This window comes from Erinaceus europaeus, chromosome 6 (assembly GCF_950295315.1).
Source record: "Erinaceus europaeus chromosome 6, mEriEur2.1, whole genome shotgun sequence".
NCBI classification, from domain to species: domain Eukaryota; kingdom Metazoa; phylum Chordata; class Mammalia; order Eulipotyphla; family Erinaceidae; genus Erinaceus; species Erinaceus europaeus.
Window position 1 is genome coordinate 18,441,852 of NC_080167.1, and position 22,989 is coordinate 18,464,840.

The window sequence follows — 22,989 nt, forward strand, 5'->3', positions numbered from 1 at the left end:
ATGAGCAGACAAGAAAAAGCAAGACCAGATTAGAGACCTGACTGTGTTGGGGGGGTGTCCTGCCGCAATTAAATCAGCAGGTGGCTTGAATAGCACACCTCTGAGAGGGGCACACACGTGCTCACTAGACTAGGGCAAGCTGACACACCTGCTGGACTCCATGCCTGTGGTTTAAAACCTTCTCCAGGGTCCTTCACTCAGGAGAATGGCTCTTGCAGATGGGGGACTGCTGGGATCACTTCCACTAATTCTCTGACCGCCCCCCCCCCCTTAGTGGGTCATATTCCTCCTCCTCTTCATGGCTCAATCTCCCTGCTTACAACGCTATGCTGTGCTCTTTGCCCCAGTCAGGGCGTGTTGTAAGTTTACGCGCTTGGTTTGCATTTTGCTGCGAAACCTGTCTGCCTGACAGTGGCAGGTCGTGCTCGGGGAGATCTGCTCCTCAGATCATGCCAAGCGGAGCCGGCCAGTGGTTTTGCTTGGCTGCCCCACCGAGGGCGTGTCCAGGTACAGCAGCCACGTGTGCTGTGAGAGTCACCAGCTCTTACTGCCTCCAACAGGTTTCTGGAAGGGTGGAGGAATCCCAGGACACTACTCACCAAGCACCCCACTGTGCACTCCTTCTTTCTTTTCCTTCTTTTTTTTAATTAGTGCTTTAAAAATGATTGCAACATTCTAAGACAACGGGAGTACAATGCCATACGATTCCCACCACCAGAGTTCTGTGTCCCATCCCCTTCATTGGAAGCCTCCCTATTCTTTATCCCTTTGGGAGTACGGGCCAAAATTCTTTATTGGATGCAGCAGGTAGAAGGTCTGGCTTCTGTAGTTGCTTCTCCACTGAGCGTGGATGTTGGCAGGTCAGTTCATACCCTAACATGTTTTTATCTTCCCTGAGTGGGGCAGGGCTCTGGGGAGGTCAGGTTCCAGGATATATTGGTGAGGCCAGGGCATGTCACGATGGTGTCATGGTAGTGTCTGCAACTTGGTGGCTGAAAGGTGGTGAGATAAAAAGCAAGACAAATTGTTCAATAATCAGGAACCTAAAGGTAAGAACAGAGCAGATGGAACTAAGGATCTTTGTGTGGGCAGAAGCTAGGAAGTCTATTTTAGGTATATTTCAAGGGACCCATGACTTTGATCATAAATAGAGATTTTAAAGGCCTTTGGCAATATGAAGACAGAAACTAGGAGTGCCACAGGAACACCAAACATTGGGGAGTTTGTGCCATGAAAACCTTTGATTCAAACTTCACAGGACATTCAATGCTCACTAATAAGTGAGTTCTACTAATACAAGAATGCATGGACGATTAAGACCTGGTCTATGACTGTAAGACAGAGAGAGAGAGAGAGAGAGAGAGAGAGAGAGAGAAACAGCCTTAGAGATCTCCAGAAGACCCAGCACAGGGAACCCAGCCAGGAGAGCTGGCTCTAAGGAGTTGTCACACACAGTATTGCACCTGATGTCATGCCAGGCTCCTCCTTCTCTCCTTCCTTCCTTCCTTCCTTCCTTCCTTCCTTCCTTCCTTCCTTCCTTCCTTCCTTCCTTCACCATGGTTATCAGTGTGTCTCAGTGCCTGCTTTGCACCAACACTATGTCTGACCATCTATTTTGTTTTAATTGCCATGAAGGTTATGCCTGAGACTCAGTGCCTACACAACAAATCCACCACTCCCAGTAGCCAATTCTAATTAATTTTTCATTTTATTTAATAGGACAGAGAGAAATTGTGAGGGGATGGGGAGATAGAGAGGGAAAGAGAGACACCTGCAGACCTGCTTTGCCACTCGTGAAACTGCCACCCCCCGCAGGATATTCTGGAGAGAGAGAGAGAGAGAGAGAGAGAGAGAGAGGAGGGGCACTGCAGTACTGCCCCACTGCTCATGAAGCTTCCCCCTGCAGGTGCCCTCATGTGGTAGCTGGAGTTCTCACTGGATGAACCACCTCCTATCCTGTCTTTTTTTTTTTTTAAGTTTTTTTTTGTTTGTTTGTTTTTTGCCTCCAGGGTTATCACTGTGCCTGCACTATGAGTCCACTGTTCCTGGTGGCCATTTTTTCTCCACTGTTGTTGTTGTTATTGTGTTGTTGCTGCTGCTATTGTTGGATAGGACAGAGAGAAATTGAGAGTGGAGAGAAAGACAGAGACCTGAAGACTTGCTTTACTGCTTGTGAAGCGACACCCCTGCAGGTGGGGAGCTGGGGACTTGAACTGGGATCCTTTTGCTGATCCTTGTACTTCACACTATGTGCACTTAACCTGGTGTGCTACCACCGACCCCCAGATCTATTTATTTTTATGAGAAAGACACACACAGACAAATACCAGAGCACTGCTCAACTCTAAGTTGTTGTTGGGAAATGAACCTAGGACCTCTGGAGCCCCAGGTATGTAAGTCTAACATTTTGAGCTCTCTTCTTGGCCCATGAGTGGGAGTGGGAACATCCAGCCTTTCCTTGGCACGGATGGTCATCACTTGCCTTTACTTTGTCCTTTTCCCCGAAGTCTCATGGATTAAAAAAAAATATTTCTTTGCTCCAGCTGTCCATAATTTGCCTTCATGATTTGCATTCTCTCATAGAAATGTTTCCTTCTCTTTAACCTTTATTTATTTACTTACTATTGGATAGACAGCGACAGAGAGAAATTGAGAGGGGAGGCATAAATAGAGAGGAAGAGAGACAGCTGCAGCCCTGCTTCATCACTCCTGAAGCTTTCCCCCTGCAGGTGGGGACCAGAGGCTTGAACTGTGATATGTGTGCTTAACCAGGTGCACCACTGTCTGGCCCTTTAAAAAATGTTTCTTTTTTAAAAGATGTTTTCTTTAAGTACTAGCAAACTAAGTTTGGAAAACACAAACACCGCAGCTTGGTCTTTTCCCTGAGAATAATCTGAACCTGCCAAAGTGCTGATTTCTGTGTGACTAATTTAAATGCAAACCCCAACACCTAGGCTTGGACTTTGGCACTGGCGTCGGCAGAGCCCCATCACAGGGCTTTTTCAGCAGGTCGCATCCATGTGTGTGGGAGAAACAGAGCAGGAAGCCGGGTGGGGCCAGATGCTGGGCTTTCACCAGATAAACAGCTCTTAATCCCTTCTGGGGCGCTGTGGGCTGAGTGTGAAGGGCTTGGATCTTTCCTGAGCTCACAGGCGTGGGTGGTGCTTTGAAAATTCTCCTGGAGGCAAAGGATAAAGTGCTAAAATGACAGCCTTGCACAGGAAAGCATCTGCTCTCCTTTGCCACAAACTGTAATCTGGGTCCTAATGGGTAGGTGTGGTTTTTGATCAGGGGAAGGTAAATCTTTGGAAGAGTGTCTCCTGTAAGGGAGGAATTGAATCTTGATGATGTTACAAATTCAGACGGGGATTGTCCTCCTAGTGGCAAAGAAGTAGCCTTTCCCTGTGTCTGCCAAGAGTTGCACCTATGCTGCTGTCTGTGCCACAGGGGAGGCAGGCAGGAGGCCTGTTAGGTGTCCTCTGAGGCAGCAGCGCTGTCCAGCACTTCAGCAGCACCAAAGCAGCAGCGAAGGAGGCAGGGAAGCAGGTCTGCAGGTGTCTGTCTTTCTCTCCCCCCTCTCTGTCTTCCCCTCCTCTCTCAGTTTCTCCTATAGTTTGTCCTATCCAACAACAACAGAAATACCAACAACAACAGTAACAACAACAACAATAACAAGGGCAACAAAATGGGAAAAAAATGGCCTTGAAGAGATGTGGATTCGCAGTGCACTGCATGCACCCGAGCCCCAGCAATAACCCTAGAGGCAAAAGAAAGGAAAGGAAAAGAAAGGAGAGGAGAGGGGAGGGGAGGGGAGGGGAGGGGAGGGGGAAAGGAGGGAGGGAGGGAGGGAGGGAAGGGAAGGGAAGGGAAGGGAAGGGAAGGGAAGGGAAGGGAAGGGAAGGGAAGGAAAGAAATAGGGCTTGGCTATCTACAGGGCTCAGTGGCACCACGCATGCACCAGGCCCTGCATTCCTGAAAATGTCATGTAGTCAAAGAGTGGGATAAACTAGCTGGGGTCTTTGAAGCCTCGAGAAGTTATTGAGCTGCCTCTTTCTGTTCCCACTGGAATCTGGGGAGGTGAGACACATCAGCCCAAGGCAGGCTCGCTGCTTAGAGTGGCCGAGCCCAAAGGACAGAGGCCTTGGGGCTGCTCAGTTCTGTCAAGATGGTGACGAGGCTTCAGAATGGACTCAACCAGACACACTCGCTCCCCAGAACAGCCCTGCTCACTGCTCTGGGCCCAGCATTCATTCCCCAGTCAGTGTCACTATGGTCCAGCTAATATGCCCTCGGTAACCTGTCCTCAACAACTTGTCTTGGAGTTAGTTGTCTGTGACATTTTGGGGTGGAGACCAGGAGCCCTGTGTCTGACAGGGATGCACAGAATGGTTTGGTCTTTATGTTGCTCTTAAAAAAAAAAAAAGCAAATGTTTTGGTGTAGAGACATAAAGAAGATGAAAGGGGGAGGGGAGATAGATATACACCTGCCGCCGCCGGGTGATGGCACACCTGGTTAAGCACACACGTTATAGTGCCTAACGACCCAGGTTCAAGCTCCTAGTCCCCAACTGCAGGGGGAAGCTTTGCAAGTGGTGAAGCAGGGCTGCAGGTGTCTCTCTTTCTCTCTTCCTCTCTATCTCCCCCTTCCCTCTCAATTCCTGGCTGTCTCTATCCAGTAAATGAAGATAATAAAAAACATTTAAAAAAAGATAATCTTAAAAAAATCATAGACACCTACAGAACCACTTCATCTCTTGTGAAGCTCTCTATCCTGCAGGTGGGGGCCGGGAGTTTGAACCCAGGCCCTTGCGCAGCAGCACTGTAACATATGCACTCTACTGGGTGTGCTACTACCAGGCCCCCAGTTGGTTCAGCCTTTCTGTTGCTTGTGTCATCCTTGGGTTGCCTTTGCTTTGCTCCACTGCAGACTAAGCTGGCAGCCGGCACCCCTGGTGCTGCTCTTGAGTTGGTCACTGGGCCGAGTCACCAGGGCAGAGGGACTCTTGCCTCACTCTGTGAGACTTGGCAGGGAGGGCTGGGCTGTAGGTTCCCATTCAGGTGAGGAGGGGAAGGTCATGAGCAAGTTTTCGTATGGTGGCTGACCAAACAGACTGCAGGGTGGCACCAGAGACTGAGCTGGGGACCCTATGCAGCAGCCCGGCTCCACACTGCACCCCTGAATAGTATTGGGAACCACGGGCCAGTTACCTGACATCACTTCAGTGAATGTTCTTTGTCTGTAAATGAGACCCTTGCAGTGCTGTGGGTGATTGTGTGGTGAGTTGATGATTCATTGTGTAATTTGTTTGTTTGTTTTCATCTCTTTTCTTTATAACCAGGGCCATCCCTGGGGCTCAGTGCCTGCATGAAGAATGTACCATTTCTGGTGGCAACCCCCCTCCCTTTTTAAAAATTATGATAAGGACAGAGATAAACAGGGCAAGAGAGGAAGGAAGGAGGAGAGAGGAAGAGAGAGAGGAATCACCAACAGCCTGCTCCACATCTCATGGTTTTCCCCCTGCAGGTGGGGTCAGGGAGCTTGAACCCAGGTCCTCAAATGTAGTAACTTGTGCACTTTGCTGGTTGTGGCACTGCCCAACTCCCCTGCTTTTGTGTCTGCTCAACATGCTTCTCCTCCCCTCTTGCCTCCATAATGATATTTCCCTGGTGGCCCAGGTGGCTGGTCCTCAGAATTTCCTGCTAGGCTGGAAGATATGGAGCGTGGCTTTAATCACCTGCTAACTTATGAACATTAGAAAACGTACTGGGAGGGAGTCGGGCTGTAGCACAGAAGGTTAAGCGCAGGTGGCGCATAGCACAAGGACCGGCATAAGGATCCCGGTTCGAGCCCTGGCTCCCCACCTGCAGGGGAGTCGCTTCACAGGTGGTGAAGCAGGTCTGCAGGTGTCTGTCTTTCTCTCCCCCTCTCTGTCTTTCCCACCTCTCTCCATTTCTCTCTGTCCTATCCAACAACTACGACAACAGTAATAACTACAGCAATAAAACAACAAGGGCAACAAAAGGGAATAAATAAATAAAATAAATATTAAAAAAAAGACAAGAAAATGTACTGGGCTGGGTGGTGGCATTATTGTTACCATGCACAAGGTCCTGGGTTCAAATGCCGGAGGAGCATGTGAGCCGTGAAGCAGGTCTGCAGGTGTGTATCTTTCTCTCTCCCTCTCTGTCTCCCATTCCCTTTTCATATTTCTTTCTGTCCTAACAAGTAAAATAGGAGGAGGAGGAGGACTAGGAAGAGGAGGAGAGAGGGAAAAAAAATGGCCACTGGGAATGGTGGATTTGTAGTGATGTTACTGAGCCTCCTTGATAACCCTGGTGGCAAAAAAAAAAAAAAAAATAGAGGAGGAAGAAGGGAAGAAGGAGGAGAGGGGGAGTAGAAGGAGGAAGAGGAGTAGAAGGAGGAGGAAAAGAAGGAGGTGAAGAGAAAAAGGAGGAGGCGCAAAAGAAGGAGAAGAAAAGACAATGTCTTCACTTCTGTTCCGCAAAATTACACACTTCTAGGGCATTGCTTGAGTATTTTGCCTGTCAGGGTTTTAGTCTAGTGCAGAGCCCTCCCAATTTCTTTTCTTTTCTTTTTCCTGAGGAAGTATCCTCTGTGGGGGCTGCGAGCAATGTTGTTTTTAGCAGCATCTGGCTACCTTTCACGTATCTTCAAATACAAAGCAAGAATGAAAGATGTGGCCCCTGGGGGTTGATTAGTGGTGGTTGGAGTACATAAAAAGGGAAGGTAAAGCAAAGTGCACACGCTCGCAAAGCACCAAAGGTCACCTACCGCCATTAAATTATGGAAGACGGTTCTGCTTGTCGGTATTTTGCAGCACAAAATGGTTTCCCCGAGTCTATTTATCAGTGTTTGTCACTAATTAGTGCCTACAAATCACCCTTTTGTTCGAGACATGTTCTTCTCCTCATCTGGCTGGCTAATAAATCAGAACCCTTGAGGTTCATGAACTTTTTATTTACTCCACCACCAGCCCCCCCGCCGCCCCCGCCGGTGCCTTTCCTGCTGATGCACCTCAGAATTCTAACACCCCTTCTCTCTCCCCTCCACTCCAGGTTTCCAACAACTGTGATTCTGTCTTTGTGAACGGGAAGGAAATGAAGAGCAAAGTGGACACGATCGTGAACTTCACCCACCAGCACTTCACCTCTCAGCTTGAGGTCACGGTCTGGGCTCCCAGACTCCCCTTGCAGATTGAGATCTCCGACACCGAGCTGAGCCAGATCAAAGGGTGGAGGATCCCAGTGTCCTCCAATAGGAGGTGGGCATTACAGGGGGGAGGGATTCCCAGTGGAGGTGATTCAGGGCATGAAGGGGGATACACTAAGAGGTGAGGACTGCAGGGAGGATTCCCAGTGGAGGTGATTCAGGGCGTGAGGGGGGCTCCACTAGGAGGTGAGCATTGCCGGGCCGGGAGTTCTCCAGAGGAGGTGATTCTAGGGTTGAATAGGGAGCCTCCAATTGGAGGTGAGGGATATAGTGGCAGGAAGTACTCCCAGAGGAGGCTATTCTGGGGCTGGGGATGGGGTGGGGTTCTAACAGGAGCTGAGGATTATGGGGGAAGAGGAGTTCTCCCAGTGAAGGTGGCTGGGGGAGGGGTCTCCAATAGGAGATGAAGATTGTGTGGGGGAAGGAGTTATTCTCAGAGTGAGGCCACTCAGGAAGGGGGCACCTCCACCAGAGGGTAAGCATTGTGAGGGGAAGAAGTGCCTTTGAAGGAAGTAATTATTATTATTATTATTATTTTTTTAAATTTTATTTATTTTATTTATTTATTCCCTTTTGTTGCCCTTGTTGTTTTGTTGTTGTAGTTATTATTGTTGTTGTCGCTGTTGGATAGGACAGAGAGAAATGGAGAGAGGAGGGGAAGACAGAGAGGAGGAGAGAAAGATAGACACCTGCAGACCTGCTTCACCGCCTGTGAAGCGACTCCCCTGCAGGTGGGGAGCCGGGGTTCGAACCGGGATCCTTATGCCGGTCCTTGTGCTTAATTATTATTTTTTAACCTTTGGCTTTAAAATATTTATTTTTGGGTAGAGACAGAGGAATTGAGGGGGGGGGATAGACAGATAGACAGGGAGACAGAGACACCTGCTTGTGAAGCTCCCTCCCTCCCCTGCAGATGGGTATCAAGGGTACCAGGTACCTGAACCTGGGTAACATTTGTGCCCAATCAGGTGCACTGCCATCTAGCCTAAAGGAGGGGAATTCTTGGGGGTCAGGGCCTTACAAAAGGAGGTGAGGGTTCTGAAGGGCGATGGGGTACTCCCAGAGGAGCTGACTCTTGGAGATGGGGCCCCTTTAGCAGCCGGTAAGAATTGTGGGAGGCATGGGGAATCCCAGAGGAGGTGATTCTTAGGGGTGCAATAATTCTGGGGGGAGACCCTCAGGGTGGGGTAACTCTGGGGGGGGGACTCTAAGGGTGGGGTAACTCTGGGAGGTGACTTCCAGAAGGGATGACCAAGAGCATGAGGTGGTACACAGTGAAGGGTCCGATAGTGACAGGCAGTCGTGCTGGGAGAAAGTTCTGTTCTGCCATGGGGCTTCTGGGAAGTCCCTGGCTACAGTGACGGCAGGCAGTTGACCCGCTGTCCTTGGTGCCCCAGGCCCACCCGGGACAGTGAGGATGAGGAGGATGAGGAGAAGAAGGGCCGAGGCTGCTCTCTGCAGTACCAGCACGCCACAGTGCGTGTCCTCACACAGTTCGTGGCCGAGTCGCCCGACCTGGGTCAGCTGAGCTACATGCTAGGCCCCGACTGGCAGTTTGACATCACAGACCTCGTGACGGAGTTCATGAAGGTGGAGGAACCGAAAATTGCTCAGCTGCTGAATGGCAGGACTCTTGTGGGTCGAGAGCCCGGGATCACCACTGTGCAGGTACAGAAACCTGAGGAGGTGTGTTCTGGCCCAGGGCCCGTGTGTGTATGTGTGTGTGTATGTGTGTGTGTATGTGTGTGTGTGTGTGTGTGTGTGTAAGAGAATCCTGAGTCTCCAAAGCAGATTCATCAACTTTAATAATCTAAACTCAGATCAATATTTTCATTTTTGAGAGCTGAGAAAATACCCACTTTTGGGGCCAGGTAGTGGTGCACCTGATTAAATGCACGTGTTACAATGTGCAAGGAGCTGGGTTCGAGGCCTTACTCCCCACCGGCAGGGGAAATGCTTTACAAGTGGTTAACCAGTGCTGTAGGTGTCTCTCCGTCTCCCTCTCAGTCTCCCATTACCCTCTTGATTTCCAGCTGTCTCTATCCAATAAATAAAGATAATAAAAAATTACAAAAAACAGTTTTTAAAAAAAAATCTCACTTTTCAGTCCAAGCTAAATTAACTTCACATCAGAAGCAGTCTTTCCCTCAAGATAATTTCCTTTTTGTAGATGAGAATAGAGGATGGTAGGGCTCATGAAAGCTACTTTTATTTTCCTTTAAGCTACCATTAAGCTATTTCATGTCTGGAAGAATGGACAGAACATTTTAAAGATACTTGTAACTGCAGTGAAAGTAATTAAAAATCTCTAGTTAAGTGCTCTTTCTTTCATTATAGTAAAAGTATTTTTAAAAAGATTTTCACTATTTTTAGGAACAAGAGAGTGAAAGCAAGGGAAAGAGACCTGAGTAGCCCTCTGCTCTGGCGTATGGTGATGCTGGGGCTTGAACCTGGGGCTTTTAAGGTCTCATGCATGCAAGCTCTGTGCTCTAATGCTGAGCTAGCTCCACAGCCCAGTCAAACTATTTTTTAAATTTATTTATAAAGTGGAAATATTGACAAGACCATAGGATAAGAGGGGTACAGTTCCACACAATTCCCACTGCCAGAGCTCAGTATCCTATCCCCTCCTTTTAAAGCTTTCCTATTCTTTATCCCTCTGGGAGTATAGACCGACCCAGGATCATTGTGTGGTGCAGAAGGTGCTGAACATGGGTGTTGGCAGGTCGATGCAGACTCCCAGCCTGTCTCTCTCATTCACTAGTGGAGCAGGGCTTTGGGGAGGCGGGGCTCCAGCACACATTGGTGGGGTCATCTGCAAACTATTCTTTAATTTTTTTATTATCTTTTGTTATTGGATAGAGACAGCCAGAAATCAGGAAGGAAGGGGTGGTAGAGAGGAAGAGAGACAGAGAGACACCTGCAGCCCTGCTTCACCACTCATAAAGCTTTCCACCTGCAGGTGGGGACTGGGGGCTCAAACCCAGGTCCTTGCGCATTGTAATAGGTGCCCTCAACCAGGTGCGCCACCACCTGGCTCGAACTATTTTGTTTTTATTGCCACCAGAGTTATAGCTAGGACTGTGCCTGCACACTGAATCCATTGGTCCTGGCAGTCATTTTCCCCCCTTCTTTCTCTCTCTCTTTTTCTTTCTTTATTTTATTTATTTTTTGTTAGATGAGGAATCTGTGAAGGGGAAGGGAGAGAGAGAGAGAGAGAGAGAGGAAGAGAGATACCTGTGGCCTCGCTCCATCACTCCTAAGGCTCTCCCCCCCTGCAGATGGGAACCAGATCCTTGAACATAGGTCCTTGTGCTTACGTGCACTCTATCGCTCCCAGTGAAATTCTTTTTATATATTTATTTATTCCCTTTTGTTGTCCTTGTTGTTTTATTGTTGTAGTTATTATTGATGTTGTTGTTGGATAGGACAGAGAGAAATGGAGAGAGGAGGGGAAGACAGAGGGGGAGAGAAAGATAGACACCCGCAGACCTGCTTCACCACCTATGAAGCGACTCCCCTGCAGGTGGGGAGCTGGGGGCTCGAACTAGGATCCTTATGCCATGCTCATGGTTTGCGCCATGTGAGCTTAACTTGCTGCGCTATCGCCCGGCCCCGCCCAGTGAAATTCTTTTAAAACTAACTGTGACAGGATAATTATGCAGAGATGGCATGGCCTGTCTTAAACAAAAGTTTTTAAGTGCACTTTTGCGTTAAGGTATCTGTTTTCCCCCAACTTCTGGATATCATACTTATGCCCCATCTCATGGACCCTGGTCTATATCTAGGTTTTCAGGTTTGTTAAGAAGTATACCACCCAAAATGAATTGAAGGAGTCCTGTGAGCTAGGAAAGGTCTCATCAGAGTGATGAAGCTGGTGGGTTCACATTCCACGCCTGACGTCTCTGATGCAGTCCGAAGGGAAACATGCTGAGGTGGTTACTGGTTGCACTGACTGGGTTGGGACCACCAGGTGCAGTATCAGTTCATATGAAGTGGGAGAAGCAAGCAGGAAAGTGAGCTTCGCTCTAGAGGTTTCAGGACTGGGAGAAATATGGGCTTGTCAGTGTTTCCATTTTATAAATAAAAACTTTTTAAAAATTTAAATGCTGCTGTTCATAGTGAAGTTGTATTTCAGATGTTAGCAAACTTGATGTTTGGACAAAGGTGAGTTAAAAACACATTTCCTGCTGAAGTAACATTGGTTTGTTACATTAAGATAGGGCTTAGGTCAACCTCAGTATAAATAAAAATCTGTTTATTGGACATTTTTTGCCATTAAAACTCCATTTCTGTCCTTTACCATAGGATGAACCAATATACCATTTCCCCCCTTCCCTTCTGGCAACCATTAACTGGTCTTATAGTTAAAATATTATTTCTGTAATGTGAGCACTTAAACAGGTGTGCCACCACCCATCCCCTCAAAGATTATTTTTGTTTCATTAGTTCATTTGATTTCTTTCTCTGTCTTCCACATATGAATGGAATCTTATGGTTTTTGTCTCTTTTAAAAAAATTTATTGATTTACAGATGGGATGAAGGAGAGAAGCAGAGAACCAGCGTAGCTCTGGTACATGTAATGCCAGGGTTTGAACTCAGGACCTCACTTTTTAGAGTCCAGCACTTTACCTACTACACCACTTCCTGGGCTGCTGCTATTTGTCTTTTACATCCAACTTATTCCCCTTAGAATAATACCGCCTTCCTCCATCCTTGATTTTGCAAAGGGCGAAATTTCCCCTTTTCAGTAGTCAGATCAGATTCCACCATGGATGTATGCCATATTTTCTTTTTAAAAATTTTAAAAATCTTTTCCCGTATCTTCTTTATCCAATCACTTGACCAAATTGAATTAAGCATATATAATCTGGATTATTTATTGTCACGTTACTATATCATTCTCTCTAAACTACTATAGACCTTAGCAGCCTCAAACCATCTTGATTTATTAATTTCAGAGTCCTGTTGGCCAGGGGTACAGGTGAGCCTGTTTGGGTTTGTCAGAGGGGTGACCAGGCTGGGTTTATATGGGCATTTGTGGTGGAGTTCACTCCCCAGCTCATGCAGGTAGTTGGTAGAAGCTGCCCTTGCTGACTGTCTCCACAGCCCACTGAGTCGCTTCACACAGGCCTGCTGTTGCCCCCTGAGAAGCCTTGTAGTTAGAATATCTGTGACCTCTCCCCACCCCAGGCAGCCAAAGCTTCTGCTGTGAAGGGCTCACTTGGTGACAGTGGACACACCTGGATAACCCTGGCTCTCTCCCTAGTTTAAGGTCACTGGTGCCTTCTAGGTCTTGTAAGTATGGGAGTGACTTCTTATCATAGCCACAGCTTTGAGAGATGAGGCAGGACATTCTGAGGGAGGGGCAGTGGGGTGTACTAGGAACTGCACTTGCTAAACATCCCTCTCCATTTTGTTCTTAAATTTTTTTATTAGTTGCTTAATAATGATAACAAGATTGTAAAATAATGGGTATAACTCCACACAGTTCCAATTACTAGAGTTCCGTGTCTCATCCCTTCCATTGGAAGCTTCCCTATTCTTTATCCCTCTCTAGTAGTGTGGACCAAAAATCTTTATGGGGTGCGGAAGGTGGGAGGTCTGGCTTCTGTCATTACTTCTCTGCTGAACATGGGCATTGACAGGTGGATCCATACCCCCAGCCTGTTTCTTTTTCTAGTGGGGTAGGGCTCCGTGGAGGTGAGGTTCCAGGACATATTGGTGAGGTCGTCTGCCCAGGGAAGTCAGGTCAGGATGGCTTCATGGTAGTGTCTGCAACTTGGTGGCTGAAAGGCGGTAAGATATGAAGCTGGACAAATTGATTATTAAACAGGAACCCAAAGGCAGAACAGAGCAGATGAAATTAGGGGTCTTTGGGTGGGAAGAAATTAGGAAGTCTACTTTAGGTATGTCCACAGGGGTCCATGACTGTAGTAATTTTTGCCTGAGCCTGATAGTTAACATGCAAGAGGAATACATATGTTGTTAGGGAAGATGTTGTCAGAGTTCAGAACCTCTCTCCATTTTAAGACACCATGGTAACAAGGCAGGCAGTAAATTAGGAGGAGTGGTTTCTGGGGACACTCAGCTTCCCTCTTCCACTCTGCCTGACTATCCTACCCTTGCTGACACACACAGTGGGCCCCTCGCTGGTAATCACTCTGCCCTGGTGAACGAAGCGGCTCACTGGCCCCAGGAAGGACTGCAGATGGGCAAAGGTGGCTGAGCACGGCCTCCTTAAAGAATCTGAGGACAGTCTGTTATTTTCCTTAAGTAGATATTAGCTGTTGGGAAAAATGCCACTCTTGGAGTGCTTAGGACCAAGGTGACAATTTTTCATCATTGCCTTTAAATTAAGCCACGCTCTCCTCAGAAACCCTATCGCTACTTTCATGGCTTGAATAAGAGAGAAGGCAGGGGGAGAATGGACTGAGGCTATCGTGGTGGGGCTCCTTCAGCTGGCAGGTGTAACTGAACAAAGCAGAAGCGTGTCTGAGTGAGTCATTTTCTTCAGTGCATTCATTCAGCAGGGAGTGGGGCCAGGGCTTTAGGAGTGGAATGTGACGGTATGGACTGGACTGCAGGTTTCTTGCTTCCTTTGAAGGTCCTCTCACCTCTCTCTGATTCCATCCTGGCGGAGAAGACGGTCATTGTGCTGGATGACCGCGTCACCATCGCAGACCTGGGCGTGCAGCTGGTGGCCGGCCTGTCTCTCTCCCTGCAGCCCCACAGAGCTGACAGAAGAGCCCTGGTCTCCACCGTGACCGCCCAGGACATTCTGCAAGCCCCACAGCAGGTGGGACCCCTGAGTCCTCTACCCCCTGACCCACTGAGTCAGGGGCTCTCTCACATCCTTCAGAGGTCACTAGAGCACTCAGAACTGGGACCGGCCATTCTGGAACCTTCCTGCTGCTTCCTATCCAATTTGGCCTGGCTCTCAGAAAAACAGATGTCTAGTTCTAGTTTCCCTCTATGCTGTCATACACTAGTCACAAGAAGGGTGGATGGAAGTCATTTGCTTTCCAAATGGCGTGTTTTTTTTTTTACACCCATCATAGTCTGCTGCTAAACTATGACCCAACGATCACATTTTTATATTTGCCAAAATAGGTGGCTTTTAAAAATATTTTTTATTCTTTTTTTTTTTTTTGGATAGAGACCAAGAGAAACTGAGAGGGGAAGGGAAGATAAAGAGGGAGAGAAACAGAGAGACCACTCGTAAAGTGTTGCCCTGCAAATGGAGGGCAGGGGCTTGAACCTGTGTCTTTGCACACTGTAATGTGTGTGCTTAACCAGGTGTACCACCTCCTGGCCCCCAACGGGCTTTTATTTTCTTTCTTTTTTTTATAAATCCCATTTCTGGGGAATACCATGTTTAAGGACTCCAGTTCAGACCCCTGGGTCCCACCTACACGGGGGCAAGCTTCAAGAGCAGTGAAGGAGAGCCTCAGGTCTCTCTTTTGCTCTCTCCCCTATTTCTCTCCTCCCTCAATTTATCTCTAGTCTACCAAATAAAAAAGAAATTAATTAAATAAAAAGACATTCCATTTAAGCTACCTAAATGAACCAGCATGGCCTGGGAAGCCCCAGATCACCACTGTTCCCTACAAATATTGCCAGTCCTAAAACTCTCCTCTACTTCCACATGCTTACAACCCATTTGTAAAACTGCCAGGGGCGCTGTGCCTCAGGGAACACCAGTCTCCTGCCACATGTCTCTCCCAGGTATTTCCCAGCCAGTGTATGTTCTGCTACGCCAGCACTGGCTTCTTAATAAGGGCTGTTTGGAGTGATATTACCTTGAGCAGGAGCCCAATTAGTTACACCTGACTTTGATTCAGATAAATCATCGGCTCTTTGAAAAGGTTTTTTGGAAAGGTGAAAGTCAAATTCTGTTGCATGGCCTCCAGTAAATTAGCACCTACCCTGCTTTAGCCACTGTCATCTCTGTGTGTCCTTCTGTCAGTGGAACAGGGACCCACCCTAAGTTTGCCAAAGACTATTTGACAGGATAAGACAGAGAACTTTATTTTTGTCAGTCTGTATATTTCAATCAAGTTGTATGCTTGAGCACAAGTATTGTTGGCAGACTTGAAGGAACCTGATAATAACATTCTGTCTTGGTTTCATTTCTCCTAGGAAGCAATAGTGAGTTCTTGGATCTTGTTCAGTGACGGCTCTGTGACACCTTTAGACATCTATGAACCCAAGGATTTCTCAATTACTGTCTCATCATTGGATGAAATGGTGGTGTCTGTCCAGCCCAACCTTCAATCCAAATGGCCAGTTGTGGTAGCAGAGGGTGAAGGGCAAGGGCCCTTAATTAAGTTGGAAATGATGATTAGTGAACCTTGTCAGAAGACCAAGAGGAAGAGTGTTCTTGCTGTGGGTAAAGGGAATGTCAAGGTCAAATTTCAACCAAGTATCAATGAGCGCCAAGGAGGCACCAATGACATTGAGGGCATAAATCGGGAATACAAAGACCACCTCAGCAATTCCATAGAGCATGAAGGAAGCCAGGAGAGAGCAGTCCAGGAATGGTTCCAACATGGCGCCTCAGTTGGCCAAGAGGAAAGTACCAACAAAAGCACAACTCCACAGTCTCCCATGGAAGGACAGGATAAGAAATCACTCAAGGGTGGTAGCCCAGACACCTTCACCAGCTTCCCCACTCAAGGGAAGTCACCGGAACCCAATAATCCTAGTGACCTTACTGTGACCTCAAGGGGTTTGACTGACTTGGAGATTGGCATGTATGCCCTGCTTTGCGTCTTCTGCCTGGCCATTTTGGTCTTCTTGATCAACTGTGTGGCATTCGCTTGGAAATACAGACACAAAAGATTTGCTGTGAGTGAGCAGGGCAACATTCCCCACTCCCATGACTGGGTGTGGCTGGGGAACGAAGTGGAACTTTTGGAGAACCCTGTGGACATCACACTCCCTTCCGAGGAGTGCACTACCATGATCGACCGGGGCCTGCAGTTTGAGGAGAGGAACTTCCTTCTCAATGGCAGTTCCCAGAAGACGTTCCATAATCAGCTGCTCAGACCTTCTGACTATATCTACGAGAAGGACATCAAAAACGAACCTATAAATCCCTCGGGCCCAAAGAGGAAGCGAGTCAAGTTCACTTCCTACACCACCATCCTCCCTGAGGACGGAGGCCCCTACACCAACTCCATCCTGTTTGACAGCGACGACAACATCAAGTGGGTCTGCCCAGACATGGGCCTGGGGGAATCCCAGGAGTTTCGGGACTACATGGAAAGACTGCAAGACCAGCTGTAACTCCTTTCTTATGTTTGTATTCACCTTTATGCCTTCTGTTTTTTGAATGGTGGAGCAGTAAGTCTGATCAGCAATAGGGGATGATTTAACAGAACTTAATGCGTGGAGGTTGGGGGCTGTGTGTTGGGGGAGGTGCTTTCTAAGGGTATTTCAAGAGCCATGGGACTTTAATCTGAGAAAATGTCTCTGGAATAGCCCACATAAGGAATTGGAACACCTCTAAGACAACAGTGTCCTCTACGGCCTGACCCTAGCTCGGTTCAAATATTCTAACGCCCGGCCCCACAAGACATTGTTAATCATCTCGTGACCAATGGCCCATGCGGAATTCAAAAAGCCTTTGGGAGTTGATTATTATTATTATTTTTCTTTTTCTATTCCTAGACCTTTTAAAGCACAGCGGATGTTCCTTGCCCTTGGCCTGAGAGTAAATGTACATGAAAGATGGCTGAATGTAGCTGTCCTTTCTGGCTATGAGCTCTGCTCATTATTTTTATATGCTTTTGCAGCTGCGCCTGGTTCCTTTGACCTCTGCAATTCTTTTTTTTTTTTTTTGGAAACACAAAGACACATTCCCGTCTTTTCTTCGAGATCTGTTTGCTGTACATATGAGTTTTCTTCACTGAGACTTGCCACGTCATGCATCTTCCTGGGTGTCCACACAGGGTTTCTCCAGTTCTCCGTCCTTTCCCCCCATCTTTTCGGGGGCTTTCTAGCTACAGCGCTTATCCCCACTCTGTCTGTCTCTTCTCCGTTTTGTTGTTGAACTTAACCTGTATCAGATGGGGGTGGGATTTTACTTACAGCATTGCTATCCTGTGAAGGAGGGCCATCTATTTATAGTTTTCTCCATGAAACCAGAACTGGAGACACGTTGTGAACCACAAACCTTTATTTTTTATCTCCTGCTTGTTGGCAATTGATGGGAAGTGGGGAGGACTCCTGGGGGGTGAATTTCTGTATTTATACCAGTGCTTTGTAGTCCACACAATTTATTACCCAGACTGAAATCTCAAAGCAGGATCAGTATACGCAGAAAGGGGTTTATGTACAGAATAGTTTCCAGATTAAACTTTGCATTTTACCAGAGCATTTTGGTTCAAGTAAGTAGAATGATCTTTCAACTTCTGAATATTGTAGAAAGTCAGCTCTGCTGTTGGATTTCTCTCCCCCCAAATGTCCTCATTCATGACTCTGGCAGGACATCTTCCAATGGAGAAAACTGATAGGTTTCCCCCTCCAAGTTCTTAAGAGGAGGTGACCATTATAGATCTTAAGAAGCCATTAGGGTGGAATCTGTAGATACTGGAAAATCAAGGGGCAAAGAGGGAAAAGTCATGGTTTCAAGCAAAGCAAGAGCTTCAGAATAGGACAACATTTTTATTAAGGTGTGTAAGCTGGAAAAAGAGACCTGGGTCTAGTGAGTCTGGTTCTGAGCTTACCTTGAGTCTCTTGTGTCTTGATAAGACAGATCTTTAAAGGCTAAGAGTAAGCAGGAGCTGCAGGAGATGATCTGAGCAGTTTCTCACTCCCAATGACCAGTGACTTGAGTTACTCCATGGGGAGTGTCCCACTGTCCTAAGAGAATTCTGCGGGTGGAACATGGTGACTGCCCCTCCTCCAGTCACAAGATGGCGGCTACGGAGTTCTGCCTGGGTCTCTTGCTCCAAGCACTGTGTCCAGTCTTTCAGTTGACTTTGTGTTTGAAACAGTGGTCAGGACCTGAAGCTGAGAGTTTCCCCAAACTTCTCCATTTGGTTGGAAGATGAAGCCAGAGACCTCAGCATTATCTTCAAAGGGATAATTCAGGAGATGGCTGAACTATTGTAGCTTCTTTCCTTCAAGTGTCACCGCCCCTCAGAGTTGCTGGGGGAGGCAGCCCTGAACCAGCCATGTAGGCCATCGAGAAGGCCAGTGTAGGCAGGCGAGTGTCAGTACCACCGTGAGGGAGCCCTGCCTTCTCTGCCAAGCTTTCCCAGTTGCCTCTCCCTTTTGGACTGCCCCCTTTCCAGAAGCAATATGCTTTTCATTCCTAATGCACGAGACCAGAACCTCTCACACAGCAGGCTGCCTCCCTGCGAAAACGGGACTCTGGAGTGGAGAGTCATGGGGGAGAGGGGTAGGAAAGTTCCCCTTGTTATGGGGAGTGGCATCAAGGGACGTCTCTGCCCTGAGGCTTGAGGGAGAGTCAGGATGTGCCTGGTGCTTCCTGGCAGATTGGGCAACATGGGGCCTGTGGAAAGCGCCTCTGGATAAACTAGTCACCTAGAGCCATACAGGTGCGGGGTCACAGTGTGAGTGGGAGGGGTGCCTGCCAGTTCAAAATGGCAGGTCGTGGAGGAGAGGATTCCTTCACCATCTCTCTGTCTCTCTCTTTCTCTTACACACACACACACACACACACACACACGCACACACACACACTGTTAGTTCAGACATAATGAACACACACGCACACACACACACACACACACACTGTTAGTTCAGACATAATGAACACACACACACACACACACTCTCAATAGTATACACAAAGTCAAATGGATACACACACATTAACACACATTCATGTACTGTGTGTGTGTGAATAGTAGCAGCCAGAAAGCACACTATTCAGTGGGCATCCCCTCTGTCAATCCTGCTCAGATTGGACATGGGTACTCTTCAGCTTAACAAAAAATAAATCCCCTTTCTGCTCTGTTTCCTGCTGCCCAGAAACTACATGTATTATCTGCTTGTTTTCCAGCCAGTTAGTTTCAAATGAATAGGAAGCATCTCCCAAAATATCTAAACCCAGACAGGAGAATGACAAGGATTACTGAGCTCTGGGGCAGGGTCTTGGAGTGTGTGTGTCATATTCTGGCCTTGGGTGATTGAGGGGTCTGGGAGGGAGGTGTCCATGGGATAGGTGTGACTGAGTCACTTGGACAAGAAAACTTTGGTGAAGTCCCTTCCTGTCCCTTAAGAATGGGCCTGCTGATGGGTCACAAGGCCGTGAACCCTGAGGTAAGGTGAGACAGATGGAGCAGGTATTCTGAGAGCAGCAGGAGACACAGAATGGTGGAAGGTGTGAACCCTTGGTTCTGGGGCTATGCTTGCTCTCCAGACCAGCATTTGGGGACCAAGGTGCAGCCACCCCAGAGAAGAACTGGAGTTCAGACAGGTGGCCGCTGTGAGAACGCAGGGTGGAAAGACTTGGGAGGTATCCCCAGAACACCACCCAGTGAACCTCAGACAGCCCGTGTGAATCAAACAAGGGCTGAAGCTACTTCCCAGGTGGTTCACACTGCACACGGGCTAAGGAGTGGGGTGGGGGTCCCTGTCACCCTTCAGGCTGGTCAGTAAGTTTCTGTGTGAACACTAATGTGGGGCTGGGGGGAGAAAGAAGGATTCATTTTTGTCCGGGCTTCACATTGGTAGCCTTTGTACCTTGCTCATTTTCCAGTTTTGGCAAGTTTGTCTTTTGCAGTCTTGCTCACTCCTCCAGAAAGGTGTCCTTCCACTGTAATGATGTTGGGACCCCCAAACCAGCCTTCCATTGTAAAAGAAAAAAAAAGAACAATCGGTCCAAATTTGATGCCTACAAGCATGAGTGGGGCTTCCTCTGTCTCCTACATGTCATTGGCGTCCCTGTGTCTCTTTTCCTCACATCATCTCAAAACTGGCCACACTTTTCCATTCTAGTCTCTGTAGAGGACGTGAATGCTGACCTAGGAACTCAGCAACCATCTCCATCACGAGCATAGGTATGTGTCATGTGACCCCCACATAATCGCCTGTGCAAAGAGACAGGCGGGGAGGGGCGGAGTCATCTTAAAACAAAATGGCGGCTATTTTGGCAATACAGGTGATACACAGGAGAAGTGTTTTGGAACACATGCATTTTAAAAGAAAAGCATGCACAGCCATAGCTTTTAAAAGTACAGACACACTCCTCAAAGCATGCCACTCAAAAAAAATATATATATCTCAGCTGATGGTGGGTAGAGACAGGGGGACCAGACACCAGGAGATGTGCAGGTCTGGGGGTGAGGCCTGGGAAGGAAGGGCATGGCTTGCACTGGGGTTATGGATAGAACCTGCCAGAACATTGTTGATCTTCCTCTTCATTGCTTTTGGATGTCTTTTTTTTCTCTTTCTCTTTCTTTTTTTTTCGGGGGGTGGGTGGGTTGGGGGTGAGGGATGCTTTCAGAAATAAAGTGACTTCATTTTCCAGCTTAAAGTTATATTCTAACCACAGGGTAACGCATCCTTTTTAACGTGAAAATAAACACTTAAACCTTCTTCACTTGTTTCATTATTTTATTCGCAGACCCTCTGTTTGATTTCAGCACTGGTATGATTTGACTATATCTAAATCCATCTCCTCTGTCATCCAGATAGTTCAATACATTTTTGGATTTTAGTGCAGTAATAAGTGGAAACCCAAAGAAAATGTTTCCTGGGACTTGGAAGCAACATTTGCCTTTGAGAAATGTCTTTATTCTCCAGGCAAGCTGGGGGACACTGCTTCCCTGGTGTCATGGTAGGAGCGTGGCATCCCTCCTGCCCGGGATCAAACCATCTATGAATTCAGGTTGATACACAGATGTGAGGGAGCTCAGGCTTCTCCCTTTTAGTCTTTCCTTGCCCATAGCTACTTCTGTGTTTGTACTTGGGGCAGGCAAAGGGTCAAGGGCTCAGGGCACAGAGGGTGAGGATAGGCAGAGCTCTGGAGACACAAGAAGAATACAAAGCAGTCAGGGTCCAGGGAGCTGGCATAGATGACCCAGCTGCTAGTCTGTGGACATATGACTATGTCCCTGTAGGTCTCTGCTGGCATCTGTGCACATGTGATCCCACCAGCATCCTCTTGGGCAACACTCTCATCACCCCACCAGGAGCCCTGGTCAGCACATTGTGGGGGGGTGTTTCCACAACAACCTCCTCTTCCTGGGAACAAAGGGGTTTTGAGCCATGACCCCCACAGTTTGGCCCTGGCCCTAGTGCACACAAACACCTCTTAGTGCAGTCAGATTCTAAAGGAGAAGGAAGCCAGAAAGTTTGAAATGGGTCTGGCTCGAGAGCAATTGCAAAACACCAACACTGTATGTCCAACTTGTTGCTACTAAAATCCCATTTATTTATTTATTTATTTATTTATTTATTTATTTATTTATTGTTTGCCTTCAGGCTTATTGCTGGGGATCCGTGAAACACTACACATCCACTGCTTCTGGTGACCATCTTTTCTGTTTATTTAATTACTTATTTATTCATTTCCTTCAGGGTTATTACTGGGGCTTGGTGCCTGCACTATGAGTCCACTGTCCCAGGTGGCCATTTTTTCCCCATTTTATTGCATAGGACAGAGAGAAATTGAGAGAGAGAAAGAGAGAGAGAGAGAGAGAAAGATAGATACCTGCAGATGTGCTTCACCACTCATGAAATGTTCCCCCCTTCCCCTGTAGGTGGGGAGCAGGGACCTGGACCCAGATCCTTGTGCTTTGTACTATGTGTGTTTAAAGGGTGTGCCACCACCAGGCCCCTGAAGATGACTCTTTTATACAGTCACAGGCCCTTTGGGATGAAACTCTGACAGAAAGATAGATGTTGCTTTAGGAGCCAGGGGCCATGTGTGCCGACTTTTCTTTTCACTGGAAACCAACCCTCCTCTAAGTGACTGAGACCACTGTGGACCAGGAACTTTTCTTTCTCTACTGCCTTTGGCTAAAGGACACACACACAACCTTTTATTTTCCACTTCAGGTGGGAGCTGAAGTTATCTGTTAGAATGTATGTGCCACCTCCTTTGCAGGAATCTGATGCACCGAGCAAAATAACAGAAAACACCCATGGAGACAGTACTTGTGGGACTCACTTTCTCCAGTAGTGATGTTTTCTTAGTGAACGGACCTTTCCTGGCCATGGTTATCAGCAGGGGCTGGGGCTCAGCTCACAGCTAGGACATGCAGCCCAGCACATTCAGTCCCCATGAAAGTTTCAGGGTCACACATCTGGTGCTGCTAATTGTGCCCCCCTCACGCCCCCACCCAATACCAACCCCCAATACTTGGCCCTTCGGTGCATAGTTTTGGCTGACTCATTTCTATCTGTTAGCTGGCCTGGGACCAACAGTCACAGTAACGCTGCAGGTGTCCTATCCCTGCCAGTCTCTGTGCCTGTGAGAGGAAATGGGGAAAAAGCTTCATTTCACATAGTCTAATGAGTGAGTGAGACTCCCTTTATTGTGGGAGGATGGGGACTCCTGCTCTGGGGTCCTCATGTGGACTTGTAGCAAGGGCACCAGGGCACCGAGTGAAAATCCATGGTGGGTCCTGGTATGGACAACTGGCTACCCTCCACCCTCTGACAGCTGATGTTCTAGCCAGGCAGGTCCCTCCCTACTGGACATTTAAGAAAATGAAAATAATATGAAAACAACAGAGAATCCACAGGAGAAGTGACCATAAGCCTTTATAAAACA

At 47.6% G+C, this 22,989-nt stretch overlaps 1 protein-coding gene across 1 annotated transcript in view; it reads left to right on the forward strand.

Moving 5' to 3' along the window:
* The window catches only part of TMEM132B (transmembrane protein 132B), a 155,600-nt gene extending 134,793 nt beyond the window's left edge, over positions 1–20,807 (forward strand). The window contains exons 4-7 of the mRNA XM_060193291.1: positions 7,078–7,283; positions 8,629–8,899; positions 13,840–14,031; positions 15,375–20,807. Coding sequence (XP_060049274.1) covers positions 7,078–7,283; positions 8,629–8,899; positions 13,840–14,031; positions 15,375–16,523 — 1,818 coding nt within the window. The 3' untranslated portion in view covers positions 16,524–20,807. The remainder of the gene's footprint in view (positions 1–7,077; positions 7,284–8,628; positions 8,900–13,839; positions 14,032–15,374) is intronic.
* The last annotated feature ends 2,182 nt before the right edge of the window (positions 20,808–22,989 follow it).